This window comes from Schistocerca piceifrons, chromosome X (assembly GCF_021461385.2).
Source record: "Schistocerca piceifrons isolate TAMUIC-IGC-003096 chromosome X, iqSchPice1.1, whole genome shotgun sequence".
NCBI classification, from domain to species: Eukaryota; Metazoa; Arthropoda; class Insecta; order Orthoptera; family Acrididae; genus Schistocerca; species Schistocerca piceifrons.
The window spans coordinates 410,813,338-410,830,130 of NC_060149.1; the positions used below are offsets into that span (position 1 = coordinate 410,813,338).

The following is a 16,793-nucleotide window of genomic DNA, read 5'->3' on the forward strand; positions in this document are numbered from 1 at the left end:
TAAAAGCCAAGCTGTTTTCATCATCTGAGATCACTCACCCCTGTTTCTACCGTAAACCACATCACTCTACCACTTTTGGTTTGCTGAAGAATTTTACTGTCAAAACTTCTGTGACAAACTCTGTATTTCCTGTTATCTTTTACAGAAAGCGCTACTTAAAGTGTGGATGACTAACTTTATCCAGAGTTTACTCATAAAAGTAGGCATACACAGAACTAAATAGCAATATTACAAAGCTTAATTTTGCAATGTGGAAACAAGGTAGCACAGCCTTAAAAGAATGAATCGTATTAAGTGAACTTTAGTTAGACAAGTATGCGTATGTAGGTTTCTGCTATTTTTGCAATGCTAGAATTGTTAAATTTATACATCCTTCATCAGTCATAAGACTCGAACATACATATGTAGCCTTAATCAGTGAGCTCACAGGAAATTAAATACAAACCCGAATTCAGTTAGGGTAGACTCGGAAGTCGTCCAACTGTGTGCATTTGGACTGCCTATAGAACTTATTACTAAAAGTGAATTTTGGATTAGTACATTTCACAGGTCTGCAGTCAGTTTTCTATCTTCTCAAGAGGTGTATCTCCCAGTGAAAACTGTAATTTATTAACAAATAATGTCAAAAAAAAACACTTACACACACATTTTTTTTTTCTTTATGGTGCTGTTGTGTGTTTGATGCATTGATTATACTGTCTCTAACAGTGGTCTAAAAAGCTATAAAAATAAATCTTCTTAGTTGGAATGGACAGTGAGAAAATGACATGCATTCATTCATTTTTAGCTACTGCCCCAAATGTTGCTCAAAATTTTGTGATATATTTTTCAAATCCAAAGACTGCTTTTGGCATATCTTTTTGAGCCACAACCATGATACTTTAGAGTTTTGGTTTTTACTGTTCCTGGAAATGTGGTGTTAGTATTGTAGTAACAGTATATGTCAGTACTTTAATTTGTAATGTTTATATGTGTTATACAGGCATTCACAAGAAATGTTTAGGATCCATTTTCACATACACATCTATCAGAAAAGTTTTGGACAGAAATCCTTTATTTTTCTTCTATGGACTTATACAGAACAGAGAAAGTTCTTGCTCAGGAAAGCTGCATTGATATATCTTCCTTCGACTTTGTATAAAGGCCCCCAGGAATGTAAGGATTCTTCATATTATGTCATTGTGCTGGCCACTTCAGTTCTTCATCTGTCAGATGTATGAACAGTGACTGCCCTGAGAATATTACTCTTCTGCACATAGTGGCACATGTTCTGGAAATAGAAGATTTGTCTCATAGTCTTCTGATGTTTAATAATATTCTCGGTCTGTCTGCTTTCACCTCACGGCCACTTATGATAGTGTCAATATTGCATGCATTTGCAGGTTCTAAATAATCGTGCACTTTTCAGATACACCACAAACCAAACCAGCCATTCTAAAACGACAGGCAGCAATAAAACCACCGACTGCCACAGCAGGTAATCCAGCAAAAAGGAGAAAACCAGAAGACCAGTCTTGAAAATGCCATTTGTTTGGAGAGTTGTGGAACACTTGTGCAAATAGTTCTAAGTCGAACCAGAAATAAATTCCAGAAACAATTTGTGATGGTATCTAGACTCGTTGTCATTTCAGTTACATCATCTTAATTTTTGTGAAGCTTGGTTGATAAATTCAAGCATTCTGCAAATTTGTGTTTTGTCCAAAGTTTCTACAGCTGTCTTGATTATCTTTGTGGAAATGTGTTATTTCTTACACCAAGGAAGTATAGCAGTGTTACAATCTTTCTCTGCACACTGGAGCATATAGAGCTTCAGCATTTTGTAAATAATTTTATTAATTTTGTGTCAAAGAAATATCCATTCTTATTAAATGTTCAACATAAAGCACTTTATCTGAATATGATAAAATGTTCTATTCCAAAGGTTATAAAATGCTGAAGTACATTTTAAATTGTATTTGAATTAATATTCATGTATGTCTAATTGACCAAGATGTGGACAGATATGTGTGTAGTAAAGGCTGAATTATTCATGAACAACATTTCTGCCCCTACATTTATTAAAGTGTTAATTTAGACCTTTTGTGAGTCATTGAATTCAGTATATTGGAGAGCAGTGCCCACCTTCCATCGTGTTGTCATGCTGATCTCTCTCTTGCCCCTATATATTTTATGTAGTGTCCCTTGAGGTGTCAGAAAAGTGTACATGCAAATAAACGTAAGAATGTGGAATAATTTTGCTGTAATGATTTTGCATATATGTAGAAACTGCTCTTAATTTTAGTTTGTAACAAGAATTTTACACAAACCATACCATCATAATTTTAATATGAACATTTTCTCTGATTGGATGTTTGTATGAGAATATTTGAAAACAAAAAAGCAGTACAAACTGAACTCGCTGCTGTTTTTATGTTACTTGGCAAAGCCAAATGTAGAAGAGGCAGTTAGAGGATTCGTGCTTCATCACGACACAGTGTAGCCATATGGCTTGCTGTTATTTGTAGTTTTGGCATCACACGTGTTAAAAGAAGTGTTTACAGGAGCAGCACAAGGTGGATGAAGATTCTGTGGAAACATGATATTTTTGTGTAAAGACGAAGTTTTCACTCACGCTCAGCTGACCAATTGCAATTTTATTTTAAGGTTTCCAGAGTAGATAAATCGTGAAGTGTAAAGAACAGAACATGGGTAACAAACTGAACTGTTACAATAGAACACATAGGAATCGAAACAAAAAGTGCATTCACACATTACTCAGTGAATCAGTGCTAACGAAGCTGCAGTATGCTGTACTAGCCAGAATTTAAATTTTATGACTTGTCCTGTGTATTTGATGCATAAGTGATGATAAAATACATGGCAACCAGCCCCACTTTAATTCTCTCTCTCTCTCTCTCTCTCTCTCTTTCTCTCTAGAAAAAAGGGGGCTTGAACTTATTTTCAGCTAGCTTATAATATGAAAGAAGGAAAGTGTTTAATTATTTATAAAAAGTACTCATATATTTTTGTAGTGATACTGTACTCTCATAGTCATAAATGGTACATAAAATATTACATGAAAAATTACACATTAAAATCTGAGGTGAGCTTTATCATCTGTACTAACTGAAAGGAACTTATTATATCATGGCTTTAGACTTTGTACCCAAGTTGATAGTGTCATTTTTCGCAATATTTTAACAGTTTTTCCATCTGTCTTTTTTACTGTGCTGAAGAAAGACCAAATTTTGCTGTAAGGACTCCAAACTGTAAACTGGCAAAGCTGTGCACTGTCGTGATTGTTTCTGATGCTGACAGTAGTATCTCATTGAAAGTCTGCTCCCCTGGTGTTCTTTGTATTAAATTCATACAATTTCTGCACATATACCAAGCAAGATGGCACAGTGATTATGACACTGGACTTTGATTTTTTAGCAGAGTGTGGGGATCGGGGATTCAAATACTTCTCTGGCCATCCAGATTAGGTTTTCCATGGTTTCCCTAAATTGCCTAGGGTAACAGAAGGTTTTTGCTAGGACTTTATCAATTTTTGACCAAGTCTGAGCTTGTGTTCCATACCTAATTACCTCTTTCATCAAAGGAATGTTAAATCCTTATCTTCCTTCCAAAAGATCTAAGCATATTGAATGCCTTCATTGGCACAGTAATCTCAATTGTCTCTTTTATTATACTGTCCTAAAAGTTCAGTGTTGGCGCTAAGATGCTAGTATCAAGTTTAATTAGCTGCTTGAATCTGGTGTAATATTGTTTGTCATTATATCTTCCTGATACAGTTTTATAATTTGTCAAACCTGCATGTGACACTTGTGTGATATGCAGTATAATTCAGATATTAAAGGCTTAGATCTTATTTAACAAAGCATAACTGACCTGTTTTGTAAAAGGGTCCGATATAGTCAGGAAACCAAGTTTTTCATTTATTCTCTTCTTTTTAGGCCTCCAAAAACAGAGTATATTCTGTGTACCTTATGACTGTAGGATGTTGTATGCTGAATAGACTGTAAGAAATGTTAAATGAAGATGTGAAGAACATGCAACATCTCAGTAAATTTGCTATTGCTGAGAATTGCCTCGCATTTGAGATGAAATGATCTCATTATTGTGGTGCAGGTTCTGTGCCTCTGGGACTGTGAAGTAAAGCAGACAAACAAAATTATTGTTGGTTGTATTGGAAAATTTAATTAAAGCCTGAAATCTAGTATTCATTGTGCTTGAATCTTGTCAGAAATCATTTAAACCCGATTCAGAAATGTGCCTGAAGCAGCTTCAGAACACTCTAGTCAGTGTTGGGAAACAATTGCTGCATGAAATGCTGCACACAGTATGTCCAAGTTATAATTTGAAGTTCAAGCAGCAAACAACAGCGATATTTATGTCAGCGTAGAAAATAATTGCCCAGGAACTGCCTATGGAATATCATGAACAACAGAGGAAATAGATGGTCTATTTCTATTCTTCTAACTACTGTGCCTGGCAATCTTCCAGTGTTTGTGTAATTGAATAGAGGTTTACAGCATCCGCTTGAATCAGTAGTAGAGTGTATGAGGTGTCTGTCCTAGTCTCTCTTTTCAACACAGTGATGAAGCTACTCTGGTTTTATCTTCAGTTCAAGTTAGGTGATGATAATCCTTATCAATAAAAATCAAGGTGTTAAATGACACTGGGGCATTGTAGACCAACCATTATAGTCCTTCACAAGCTATTAAGTGGGATGGGAATTAATTTTATTCCAGAAAAAAGTGGGGAAACTATGTTGTAGAACTAACAATGGTTTTGTTGTAGTAGTGGAGAGGCAAAGCATTAAGTGGACAAGGTAGATATGTGGGTGAGATGTGGCAAGCTTCAGAAAATACCAGACACCTCAGTGCAGTATATTGTGTAAACACCACATGTAAGCTCTCTTACTGATGCATGCAAAGAAATGCACAGATACAGTGGATACATAATCCTTATTGGTGTTCTACATACACATTCTGCATTTGGTAATTTAGCGTTTCTTCTGTCACCATTGACTGATTATGCCCATCACACCAACAGTTGCCAGAGCATACATATTGCAAACCTGCAGTTTGAGTATGTAATTGTTCTGTAATGGTATCATAACAATAAAATAGTAATAAGAAAAATTGTCCTGGCTGCTTTAAATGAAATCACTCAGCATGCCATTCAGCAGAGTAACAGGGATAAGAAATTAATTTCACCTTCAGGGTAATGGAACTCCATCATCATAGTTCCACACAGGACTTAAATTACATAAATAGCAATTAAGTAACGAAGTGCAATACTTTGAATATGACTGAAATTAGTAGTATGACTAAGTTTTACTACATCCAAGACTTCATTTGGCTTTGACGAGTAATACTTTAGAGAGAGTGTGGCTCTTGTTATAGTCTCAATTGTGAGGCAGGAGAGGGAACATTCTGTTTTTAGAAACATTGACAACTACAATGTTTAATAATGGCTGTTAAAGTATTGTAAAGCTCTTAAGATGAGTGTAATAAGAAAAGAAGCAGTGCATCTTTCTAATGTGTTAGTGCTAGCTAGTGGTGCAAATAAGATGGCTGCATGTGCAACAGTGTTTAAATGATATTGTTGTGTGTCTAAATTCTCCTGATCACAGCACAAAGACTTTAGATATATTTATTTAACATTTGGTCCCTTTGTTGGTGCATGTTCTATGTACATTTTTTGGTTACTGTGTAATTTTGTTAATATATTTATGATTGTGTTGTGGTGTCATTATACTCACTGACTCTTCAGAGTCAATTTGGGACTGAAACTGAAGTAGTATGCTGACACTGAGCCACAGATTTTAATGTATATGACAGAGAAGAACATATTTTAATGTATACGACTGCTTAAATATTAATTTAGCTTTTTTTATTTTTCTCATGTAAAAATCCCCCTCCCCTTTCCTTTCCCTTTGCCTTGGTGTGCTGCAATGGGACACTGAGAACTACATGTTCACTGCCATTTGTTGTTATTTTCATCAAACTATTGATACATTGCTTGAAAACAGCCCTGTAGCCATGTTCTTAAAGTCCAGCATTTTGTTTTTATTGATTATTATTGTCTGTACATGAGAGACATATTTTTATTAAATATATTATATTTATAAACAAATGTTTTAATGTACAAAGTATATTGTGAGATTAAAGTAAAGGCATTGCTTATTTCTTAAAAAGTGGTATGGCTTATCAATGTGGCATTACTAAAAATTTGTTTTTGTTTAGATAAGAAGGAATAGTTTGTTTGATAGACACTAGATATGTTAACGGATTAGTGTTTTTGACTGTCACCAGTCAGTAGAAAACGTTAAGAGTATTGTTACCTGTGAAAACAAATTTTTTTTGTATTCTTTTTTACAGAGTACCACCACATCCATGTTTGTTGCAATAATTTTTATGGTTTCCTACCCCCCCCCCTCCCCCCGCCCACACACACACACACACACACACACACACACACACACACACACACACACACTCTTTTAGTTGACTCTGGTGTGCAGGAACTTGGATACTGTACATTGTTCAACATCTGGAAATTTTCTTTTCCCAACTTTACAGATCATCTAAACAGAATGGAGTGTGTGGGGCACACAGTGAGAGGAGTGAACCTTTGCTGTGAGTGCCAGCAGCCTTGTGGCAGTCAGTGTGTTAAATAATGATATATTGCACACGGATTGCTGTTAACTCAAGATAGTATTAATTAATTTGAAAGTGTTTTTACAACACTCTCCAGAAGCTAATATGCAAAAGATTTTTTTAGTACATGTACAGAATTTCCTCAGCACATCAAATCATATGTAAAGTGACATCAGATTTCCATTTGGCCATATCATTAAAATGAATGATAGTACTTTGTTACTGAGTCCTCACATGACACTGAGGGAATACAGATGAAATTATTATTTAATGGAGAACAACAGAGAATTTCTGGCAGTCAGTAAGGTGTGAAACAATAAGTAGCCATCAATAAAAACACTTCTGCAGTTTGAAATATTTTATTTGTATTTCAGTTATATTAGAACAAAAACGTGTAGGTATGGGAGTGTTCCCTGGCATATTCTGTGTTTTAAAGAACTGAATACATAGCTTTGAATTAGCCATGCATTTATCAGTATACCTCAGGATCGTTACTGTGTACCAGGCCACACATGAGACTGTCAGAAGGTTATCTAAATTGCATGACAGTAATAAGAACTGCATGTAGTTACTTCTTGAAGATTGACATAAGAATCAACATCATGGAAGTCACATATATTTAGACCCAAAGTTGATAAGCAGGTTAAAGGCATTCTGATGGCTGTGCAGGGAATACCTATCCAAGGATCATTGTGTCAAGTCCAGGATCTCATCATTCAGTTTCACATTCCTTCACCATGAGACCCATTGTTTGGGCACATCTATTTATATAACAGGATAAAAATAAAATGTTACTTTATGTTTAAGCTCTAGATACCTTACCGGTTGTAGATTGATATTGACATAGCAGGTACTATAAGTGTCTGTCTAGTGATGTTAATCCTTTGATATTCATTGCATCACAAAATCTATACCATTACCGAGTGAGGTAGCACAGTGGTTAGCACACTCGGCTTGCATTCAGGAGTATGATGGTTCAAACCCGCATCTGGCCATCCTGATTTAGGTTTTCTGTTATTTCCCTAAATCGCTTCAGGCAAATGCCAGGATGGTTCCTTTGAAAGGGCATGACCGACTTCCTTCCCTGTCCATCCCTAATCCGATGGGACTGATGACCTCGCTGTTTGGTCTCCTCCCCCAAATCAAGTAAGCAAATCTATAGCATTATAACTTTTAAGTTGGCTTTAAGATTGGAAATGCTATGATCAGTTCATATAGATACTGTATTTCATGTTTCCTTTCCATTGTTTATCAGTGACAAGTATATAATGATTGCCATTACCAAATTAGGTTTATACAAAGATGTCCTCAGGAGAGTTTGTTGAAATAAAGAATTGTAAGGGAAGGTGCCTAATAACTGTTATGGGGACTGTGTAATATGCTAAACTTCGTTGGCATGGTGCTGTTCCTGTAGATGAAGCAGGTTGATCAGCTATAAACATGCTTATATGTTGAATTTTAATTTCATGATTCCCTGTTTTAAATATTTAGATAGTGCTAGAACTCTGCAATGTGGATTTGCCCCACTTCCAAATTTGGTCAAAGAAACATAACTTTCCTCACAATACATCAGGTGTGTTTAAAATATATCATTTCTCAAGATTTTGCAGATACATTTTTTGACAATTTATATACACAAATAAGAGTTCATAGATTGATAACAAAGTCCTGGGTGGATTGTAAATAATATAGTTGTAATGTATGTTGATCAGTCAATAGGCACATAAACAAGACTGTAAATGTTGCTAAACCTCTGGAACTAACTAATGAATGGATGGACACGGTCTCTCTCTCTCTCTCTCTCTCTCTCTCTCTCTCTCTCTCTCACTCTCTCTCACTCACTCACACTCACACACACACACACACACACACACACACACACACACACACACACACACAAACCACCATCACCTGTGGACTATATTATACTAGCACTGCGGCTCAATAGTGGCATATCAGTGGATGGGACGAGGGAAGAATGAGAATGTGTTAGGTAATGACCACTCAAAGATTCAACTATGAGTCATTAACTTCACTACTTCCATTACATATAATAGTCCTGTGTTATTTGGGTAGTCTGTTTACAATGGCTACAGTGACTAGGAACTTTTGCTACAAACAGATGGCAGTGAAATACTGATCATTTATATAGTTTATAAAATGAAAGGGAAGTGCTCCATTTAATAAAGAAAAGTATTTATTTTATCGAAGAAATAACCAGTTACTTAGACTACCTTTTATTAAAATCACCAACAATGAAATTCAACAAGCATTAGAAACTTAGAGACTTTCATCAAGCTGCAGATGATTGCATGTTTTCTGCATTTTACAATTGGACTTAAGAATATTGAAATTTTGTCCACTAAAAGACGCAGGGGAAACTGGAATCAATAGCCTGGTGGACAGTAAGTGTTCTGGGGTTGAAATGAAATATTGTTTGAGGATGACACGGATGTCTTTGTAACACAGCACTTACATCATACCTGCATTCCTTTTTGACTAAGTACTGCCGATATTTAGTATTTACTACTACTAGTTGTAATAGTAGTAGTAGTGAAAAATACACCAGTTCACTTTGTTTATTTGTAACAGCCTCATATTTATTAGCATTGGAGACACATTGTATCACAACAGAATTTGTTACATTGCCATTTTATGTAGTGAACCAGTGCATTACCATGTTCTTGTATTGCTAAAGTCACTATTTTGTAAATTTTCCCAGGTTGACAATGGTAGGTACTTTTGGTATAAAACTGAAATTTCTGTAATCCATGTAGTAGACAGAAGCAAAGTGTCGCATAAATACTGTGTGCTGTGTGAATCACTATTTAGTCTGTTAAAATACTTCACTCACTGCTTTGTTAGAATTCAGTTAGTAACTTAAGTAATAGCTTTCAATCTGAGCAATGTACCGGATTTTAACAACAAACTTCATTGCCTATTAGTTAAGACTGGATGCATTCCTCTACCACTCCAAATAATGGAGCAGATGGCACATTGAATATCAGACTTCGGAGTCTTAACATGAAGCATTGCTGAGCTGTTTGCACTAGTGGATGGTATCGGAAACATGTCAGGTTCCTGTCAACAAAGCCGTGCGCTAAGATTCTCTGAAGTTCAGTGTACTTTTTGTTTAAGCCCAATTGTCACAATTTCTGACACATTTTTGGGAGAGCACCATAGCATCTGACACAGTCTAGCAACAAAATGAAATTGTCTACACTTGCTACGATATTGGTTCATCTGTGCAGTGTTAGCTCATTCTTTGGTTGCTAGGTGGCTGAATATGAGTGCTCACAGTATAATCTATGGGTTATGTGCAACAAAAACAGGTAGAACACAGGAAATCGTGTTTGAGGTTGAATACATGTGTGCATCTCAGGTATCCACCTTGTCCCCTCTTGTTGACTTAACTTTTTCATCTTTGTTTCACTACTTGTTTTGGTTGCACACTTTTACACAGCCTCCTTTCCTTTTGCTGATTGTTGATCACTTTCATTTCCCACTGCCTTCCCTCCCCCCTGAAAACCAATCTGATAATTGGAGTATCAATAGTTCAGTAGATTTTTTAGAACTGTGTGCTTCCTTGCCTCTTTAGTGACATCTTTAAGGTAGTTTTAGCATATTGTTAACCTCTGCTGCAAAGATACATAAACAACAATAATTCTTTATGTAATTATCTTGTTTGTACTACCTGGAGGGAGTGTCTTCTTTATTCTCCATACTTGGTTATTCAGTAACATGTGACTAGATGCTAGTTTCATCAGTCTTTCAAGCCCAGCTGTTCCAGCTTGTCTCCATAAAAAGTGAGGAATTTATAGAAAAGATTTATAATTCATTAAATTATTGAGAGTGATGATAATTCATGGACTAAAATTTGCAATGAAATACAGTTGTTTATTATAAAACACAGTTGGGAATTTTAAAGTAAAGTGTCACAGAATGTAACAAGTTCAGTTATAAATTCAGTTGTAAAAATGAAATTTGAAGCATACAGAAATAAAAATTAACAGATTTAATCTGGTTTGTATCAGTGTGTGCAGTTAAGCTGAGAAATAGTACACAGAAGTTTCCATTTTCGTATTACTTATGAAACATTCTTATCATTAGTTTGCTGTACATACATACATACATACATACATACATACTGGGCACCAAAGACATAAGCTGTTTAAGGTTTTTTTTTTTCCTTATTGCATGACTGTTTTAAAATAAGTAAATAAGTGACAACAAAAGACAAGCAAGATTACCATTCATTCCAGGTTTTATTTCAATATTCTTGCACTGTATGCACCGAAAGAATGATTTGGTCATGAATTTGTTAATAGTGAGCTTTGTGTTTTGGCTGTAAGGAGAAATTAGGAAATAGCCTGTAACCTACCCAAATTAAAGTAAAATACTTTTTGGATTACATTAAGTTGGTGTGTAATGCTGAAGGATACTATTTTGCAGCCTTTGTATTGTCTGGGGGCTGTCTCACTATACTGACCTAAGAGCCGAGTTCTCTGCAGAACCGCTACAATACTTGATAGATACCAAAGATGGTGTCATCATGATTTGGTTAGTATTTGAAAAGTTTTCTGTGTTAGTGTCCACTAGGGGACCATCCAGTATTTCTGTCCCCCTCTTGTTCAATAAACAAACCCCCTTTTAAAACTGCCCTATTTGTATGTGGTCAGTACTGAGGCATCCTCAGGCCATCTGCTTTTAGTGAACAAAGGAGTTACTAAACTACCTCTCAATTTTTTAAAATACATTGTGCACTTTATTTTTTTCACTGATTGTGTTTAATGTCTTTTGTACATCTGAGCCATCACAAGCATATCTATTTCTTGCTGTACACTGGATAATTTGCACATGAGGAGGTAGGGGAGTGGGAGGATGCCCAGTTGCTACATAGGACTTTTCTCTGGGCTTTTAATGTCCCGTTTACTAGGACATGTTAACAAATGATGGAGTTCACTTGTCAACACAGATTTTATGGGAATAAATTATTTCCAGTGGTCACACAAATAACAGAAACCTTTGATGATGGTGATGTGTCTAAGTGAGATGACCAGCTGATCTGGCATTCAACATCTATAGTTGTAAGAAGAGTGCACAAAAATTTGGAGAGGTCAACCATTGTTATCTGAATATAAGGGAATCTAATATTAGTAGAAGTAAATGTTAGAAGTAGCAGATGAGCATAGTTTTCCCGGCTTAACAACAATTTTTCTACGTGTCTATTTCAAGTGGACAGGGTTGGTTTTTGTGGAACTATAGGTTCTTTTCTGCCAAATCCCAGTGACTTGAATAATGGGTTGAAAGGGTTCCCAATTAGGAATATTTGAGATGTGTGTAACTCAGTTTCCAATGTGATATGAATGGCTGTTATTGGAACGTGCAGTACGTCCAATGTGTGGTTCAGAAATGTGGGATGAAATTGCTAATTTGTCACTCCTGAAACATTCATAATTTTTTTTAATTTTGTTGTATGATGTCATTAAATATACATTTTCAGGAATAGAAAAATGAAATACTGAAGTCATCGATACATTCCTATTCATTTCCCTGCATTCATATGGTTATGCAGCTATTTTTATGCTATTAAGAAGTTAAAATGCAAAATAAATTACGTGACTGCAATGCTTTGGATGACAGAATATGATATGTCTTAAATGGCAATACACATGAAATTGGCATGTTATTTGGAAAACAGGTTTCAGTACTGCTTAGGAATGATATATAGTGTCCCAGGTTTCTGCAGGATGACTGCTTTATTTACTTTTTGTTTGTAAACAGCGAGTTTTATTTTGGCTGTTACATCATTTTCAAATGATCGTTTTATGTTTTACAATGTGCATCATGGAATGCTCTGCTCGCTTTTGTATTGCCGCCTACATTCAGTCAATAGTTCTGAATACAAAAGTGAGAACAATGTATAAATTTCTAATGATTTCCAACAGCACAAAGACTGAAAAATAATCTCAACAAAGCACTCCGTGATGCTATATTGTAAGATCTAAAATGATCACTTGAAAATGGCGTAATAGTCACAATGAAACTTGTATATAAATAATGAGTTAGTACAGTCGTTGTGCAGCAGAATTTTGAAAAACAGGATACTACGTCTCCCACAGAAAGGAAACTTGTGGACTGCCTAAATTAGATCAATCTCTGGCTAAAAAAGATAAGTTTTGTGTAATTTGAAGACTAGATACAATAATGTTATGGAGAATGTTTGAGATACATTAGTTTAATATACATATTTAACTTCCCTAGGTCAAGGATACTGTTCCAGTGGGACAGTGGTACATATTGAACTGTACTACCATCAGGAAATTCCATTCATGGAGTAATCATTCTGTGCGATTTTATTCTTCTCATTGGCTATTCTATATTGTAGCATCCTTGATAGATTAGAAAATAGTCTTCATTGTTATGCAGAGTGACATGTGATTGAAATAAATCATTTGAGATCTGCCCTTTATTGAAAGTATTTATAACATTATAGTGTCTTACGTTATATTAATTTTTTTAGAAAAGTTTAACGATGGATGCAACTCTCACAACAAAAAAGTGTGTGTGTGTGTGTGTGTGTGTGTGTGTGTGTGTGTGTGTGTGTGTGGGCGCGCGCGCATTTTAACTGAAGGTAAGAGTGCGTACTTGTCAATTGCTGGAACAGTAACGAAGGAAGTAGAACTCTCAGATGTCATATGTACTAGGATAGAAAAAGTGATACAGAATTTTGACAATTTTGATGCAGATAAAAGATGAAGTTACTGCTAGCTCATTTTCTAACAATTTCTGTTTTGTTTTTTACTGCACTTTCATAATATTATGACGTAGGATTGTGAAGTTCTTTCCATCGCCATCACCAATTCATACATACTTTCTGTATGTTTCTCAATTTATTAACTGTTTGTGTGCTGCTGTGGGACTTGCTCATTGTCCTTGTTCCAGTAATAGATACTATTTCATTGCATGTGGTAGCCATCAATTTATATTTTCAACTAACTTTATTAACTGTCACAAACTAATTAATACTTGGAAAGTAAATTCTGACCATAAATCTTATGTAACCCCTCTCCCCTCATTGATACATGAAATTAAGTCTTTGTTGTCAACAGTTTCAGGCAAGAAATAATGCGATGACTTACTCAGCATGCTGACGTCCCTTCACTTGTATAAGCTGTTCAGTGAATATTGGAATTGGCAGTATGACTGCCACTTAATGTGAATGCAGGGCTGATTGGTACACACATTATAAATTTTCTATACACAATTTGTTCATGTCTAACTCAACAGTGTTACTGTACCATCTTGTTTTTTTCAAAAATAGGTGTGTAAAAAGCACCACTGTTCACCTGTTTTATATTAAGAGCTGCAGAAATTTCAATTTACAGTTTTATTTAATATGGTGAAAGTTTCGTAAGAGTTATTGTACTTTACAGTAAAAGCTAAATATTTTTCAATAAATTCAGTTTATCATCCACACTGGGAGTCAAAAACTGCCAGACATGCCAGAATATACAGTCATGTCTTTACCTGTTTGGAAACAGCACTCCCTGCTGTGATCCTAGGTGTTAAAGTACCTGTGGAAGATGAAGATCTGTTTTTGAGTTCTTGTCTGGCACACTGTTATATATAGATGGTCCATTTCATTGTAAACTCCATTGTAGAGTAATTTTTTTCATGAAACAAACAAAAATAGCCATTCATTTTCTTCCAGTGGTACCATTGTACCGACATGAGAATATGGAAACGTAGGAGAGAGGTAAACTGGCTGGCAGAAGCTTTAAAATGTTCTATTAGAAATTCATGTGAAAGTGATTAATACAGGTCTGTTGCTGGTCAGCATATGTCCCACTTCCTTTTGAAAGATCCAGTCTGAAATTTACAGTTTGCTTAAAAGTACCTATCATTTGTTCAGACTTCAAATAGATCTCATTTTGTGAGTGGGACCAATATCATGAAAGGTGAGTGGCTTCCCTAAATCACTTGAGGTGAATGCTGGGATGTTTCATTCACATAGATCATGACCAATTTCATTTGCAAAACAAATGCATAATCAAGTAATACTCTGTTTCTAATAAACTTTCATGTCAACTTATTGCCAAGGAATTTAACTACCATCACATATTACAAAAATTCAGCTTCTGTCCAGTTGGTTGGTCGTAAATGGGTTACAATAAAAGCTATAACTATATTAGTTTGTATCAGAGTGCTTCTATAGCCACTTTACTTTCAGAATCTTGGAGTGATGCAAATCATAATTACATTAGAAAATGTTCAGAGAAGGGATTTATATAATTTTGAGGATACATGTGCTATAGCAATTAAAGCTTAGTTGAAATGGAATTTTTAGAAGACTTTTAAAACATTATGTCATTAATTTTGATTTAATGATTGTTAAGAGCATACGAAAACGGTGTATGATGCGCCAATTGAAAAAAATACAATTTTCCATCTTTACAATAAGAAAATAATTGTTTCATCATTTATGTACCTCAAGTAATCATGATAAACGTAATGTGCACATGTAAATATAACTTAGGCATGGAAACACATTAATTTGTTGGAAAAAGTAACGTGAAGTTCAACCTGATGGGTTCATACGTTTGTTTCTATTTGTGAGCGTATATATGCTTTTCAAGTGAAAATCAGAATTACATCTGCTGTGAAAGAAATGTATATCAATTAATGTGACTGCAAGGCACAGCCTTCTTTCTGTTTGTCCATAGTGTGTGTCTGAAGACATGAAATATGTTTGCACAAAAATACTATGTTTACCAAGCATTCCTGTACATGTGGCATAATTTTCGCTTGCATCATAAATCATTGTAGATTTTTGATGGTTTATATTCCTGTGCCCCTTGCTCTGGTGTTATTGAGTGTGCAACTTTTTCACTTTCTGCTGCTGAATTTTGAGTAAGATTTTGACACTGATTGTTAGAATAAACCAATTTTTCTTAAAAATTTCCCGATATTGTATGTGCTTACTGTGTCCTAATAAATAAACATTCATAAATTTTTTGTTTAGCAAATGTTACTTATCATTCGTTGTATTGCATATCTGTTCAATTTTTATTTGTTCAGAGATGTAAAACAGAGAATTGAGTCTAATTTGTGTAAATAGTAGTTCAGTGGGAAACTATACTGCCTCATTGATATATACCGAATTTGTGTATGTTTTTGAATTGAAAATAGTAGTAATTTAAGATCTTACCCAATGCCTCTGTGGAAGTGATCATAACTTGAACATTTAACTATGAATGAAGCATTCATATTTTTAAAGCCTAGAGCTTGTCTTGGTTAAATCTTGTACAGTACATATGGCTGCTTTCATATCAAATCAACATTTACTGAAATGTTTAAATTTTCTGTATTTTGTTTTGATAAATGTGGTACATAATTTCATAGAATTTTCCCTCCTGTAAATTAATTTTAATTTTATATATGTTTTATTCACATTAGTTATTTGTGAAAGTGATGAATGTTACTAATGTAGAACCAATGCAGTTCCCAAGCTGTTGAATAGAATGAATAAATGGTATTTTGTAATGTGTTTTGGACAAAAACTCTACACATTACAACCCAATCCCAATAAAACTTACACCCTGTAACATCGGTAGATATGACATCGGCAGGCTCAACACATATAAACATGGTCTTAGCACTTATAGCACTCAGGTTGACTGTGAGACATCATGTAATGGAATGGGAGTTAGCAATTGTTCTCATTACACTTATATAATTTTTTATCAGTTTGACATTTTAACATGTTAGCTATTGAATCTTGATTATTATCAGAGACAACAAAAGTGTCAAATTCAACACAACTCAGAGCCACATGTGAAAATCTCTATGCTGTGAAATTATTTACTCTAAAAATAAAGATATTGAGTAGTATTGCAGAAAAAGGAAGACTAATGAGAAGTAAAATGTTTGACACTTCTGCTTACAGTAACTTCAGGAGAGATGAACAACATTTTAGAACCTTCTGAACAAATGAAATGTTACTTTAACAACTACTGCAAATATCCTTTGTAGTCTGTAGTTTATTAAATAATTGAAAGCTTTGTTTGAAGTGTTCCTACATAATGTGCACAACATATATTTACATGTATACTCTGCAAAGCACTGTGAAATGCATAGCAGGAA

The 16,793-nt window shown here is 34.8% G+C and overlaps 1 protein-coding gene across 2 annotated transcripts in view; it reads left to right on the forward strand.

The window, feature by feature from the left end:
- Positions 1–16,179, forward strand: part of LOC124721964 (host cell factor 2) — a 279,952-nt gene extending 263,773 nt beyond the window's left edge. Inside the window, exon 17 of one of the 2 annotated variants that reach the window (XM_047247128.1) lies at positions 13,760–16,179. In XM_047247128.1, coding sequence (XP_047103084.1) covers positions 13,760–13,776 — 17 coding nt within the window. In that variant the 3' untranslated portion in view covers positions 13,777–16,179. Of the gene's footprint in view, positions 1–1,408; positions 2,233–13,759 lie in introns of those variants that run through there. The other variant, XM_047247127.1, reaches the window with a different exon arrangement.
- Positions 16,180–16,793: the final 614 nt, after the last annotated feature.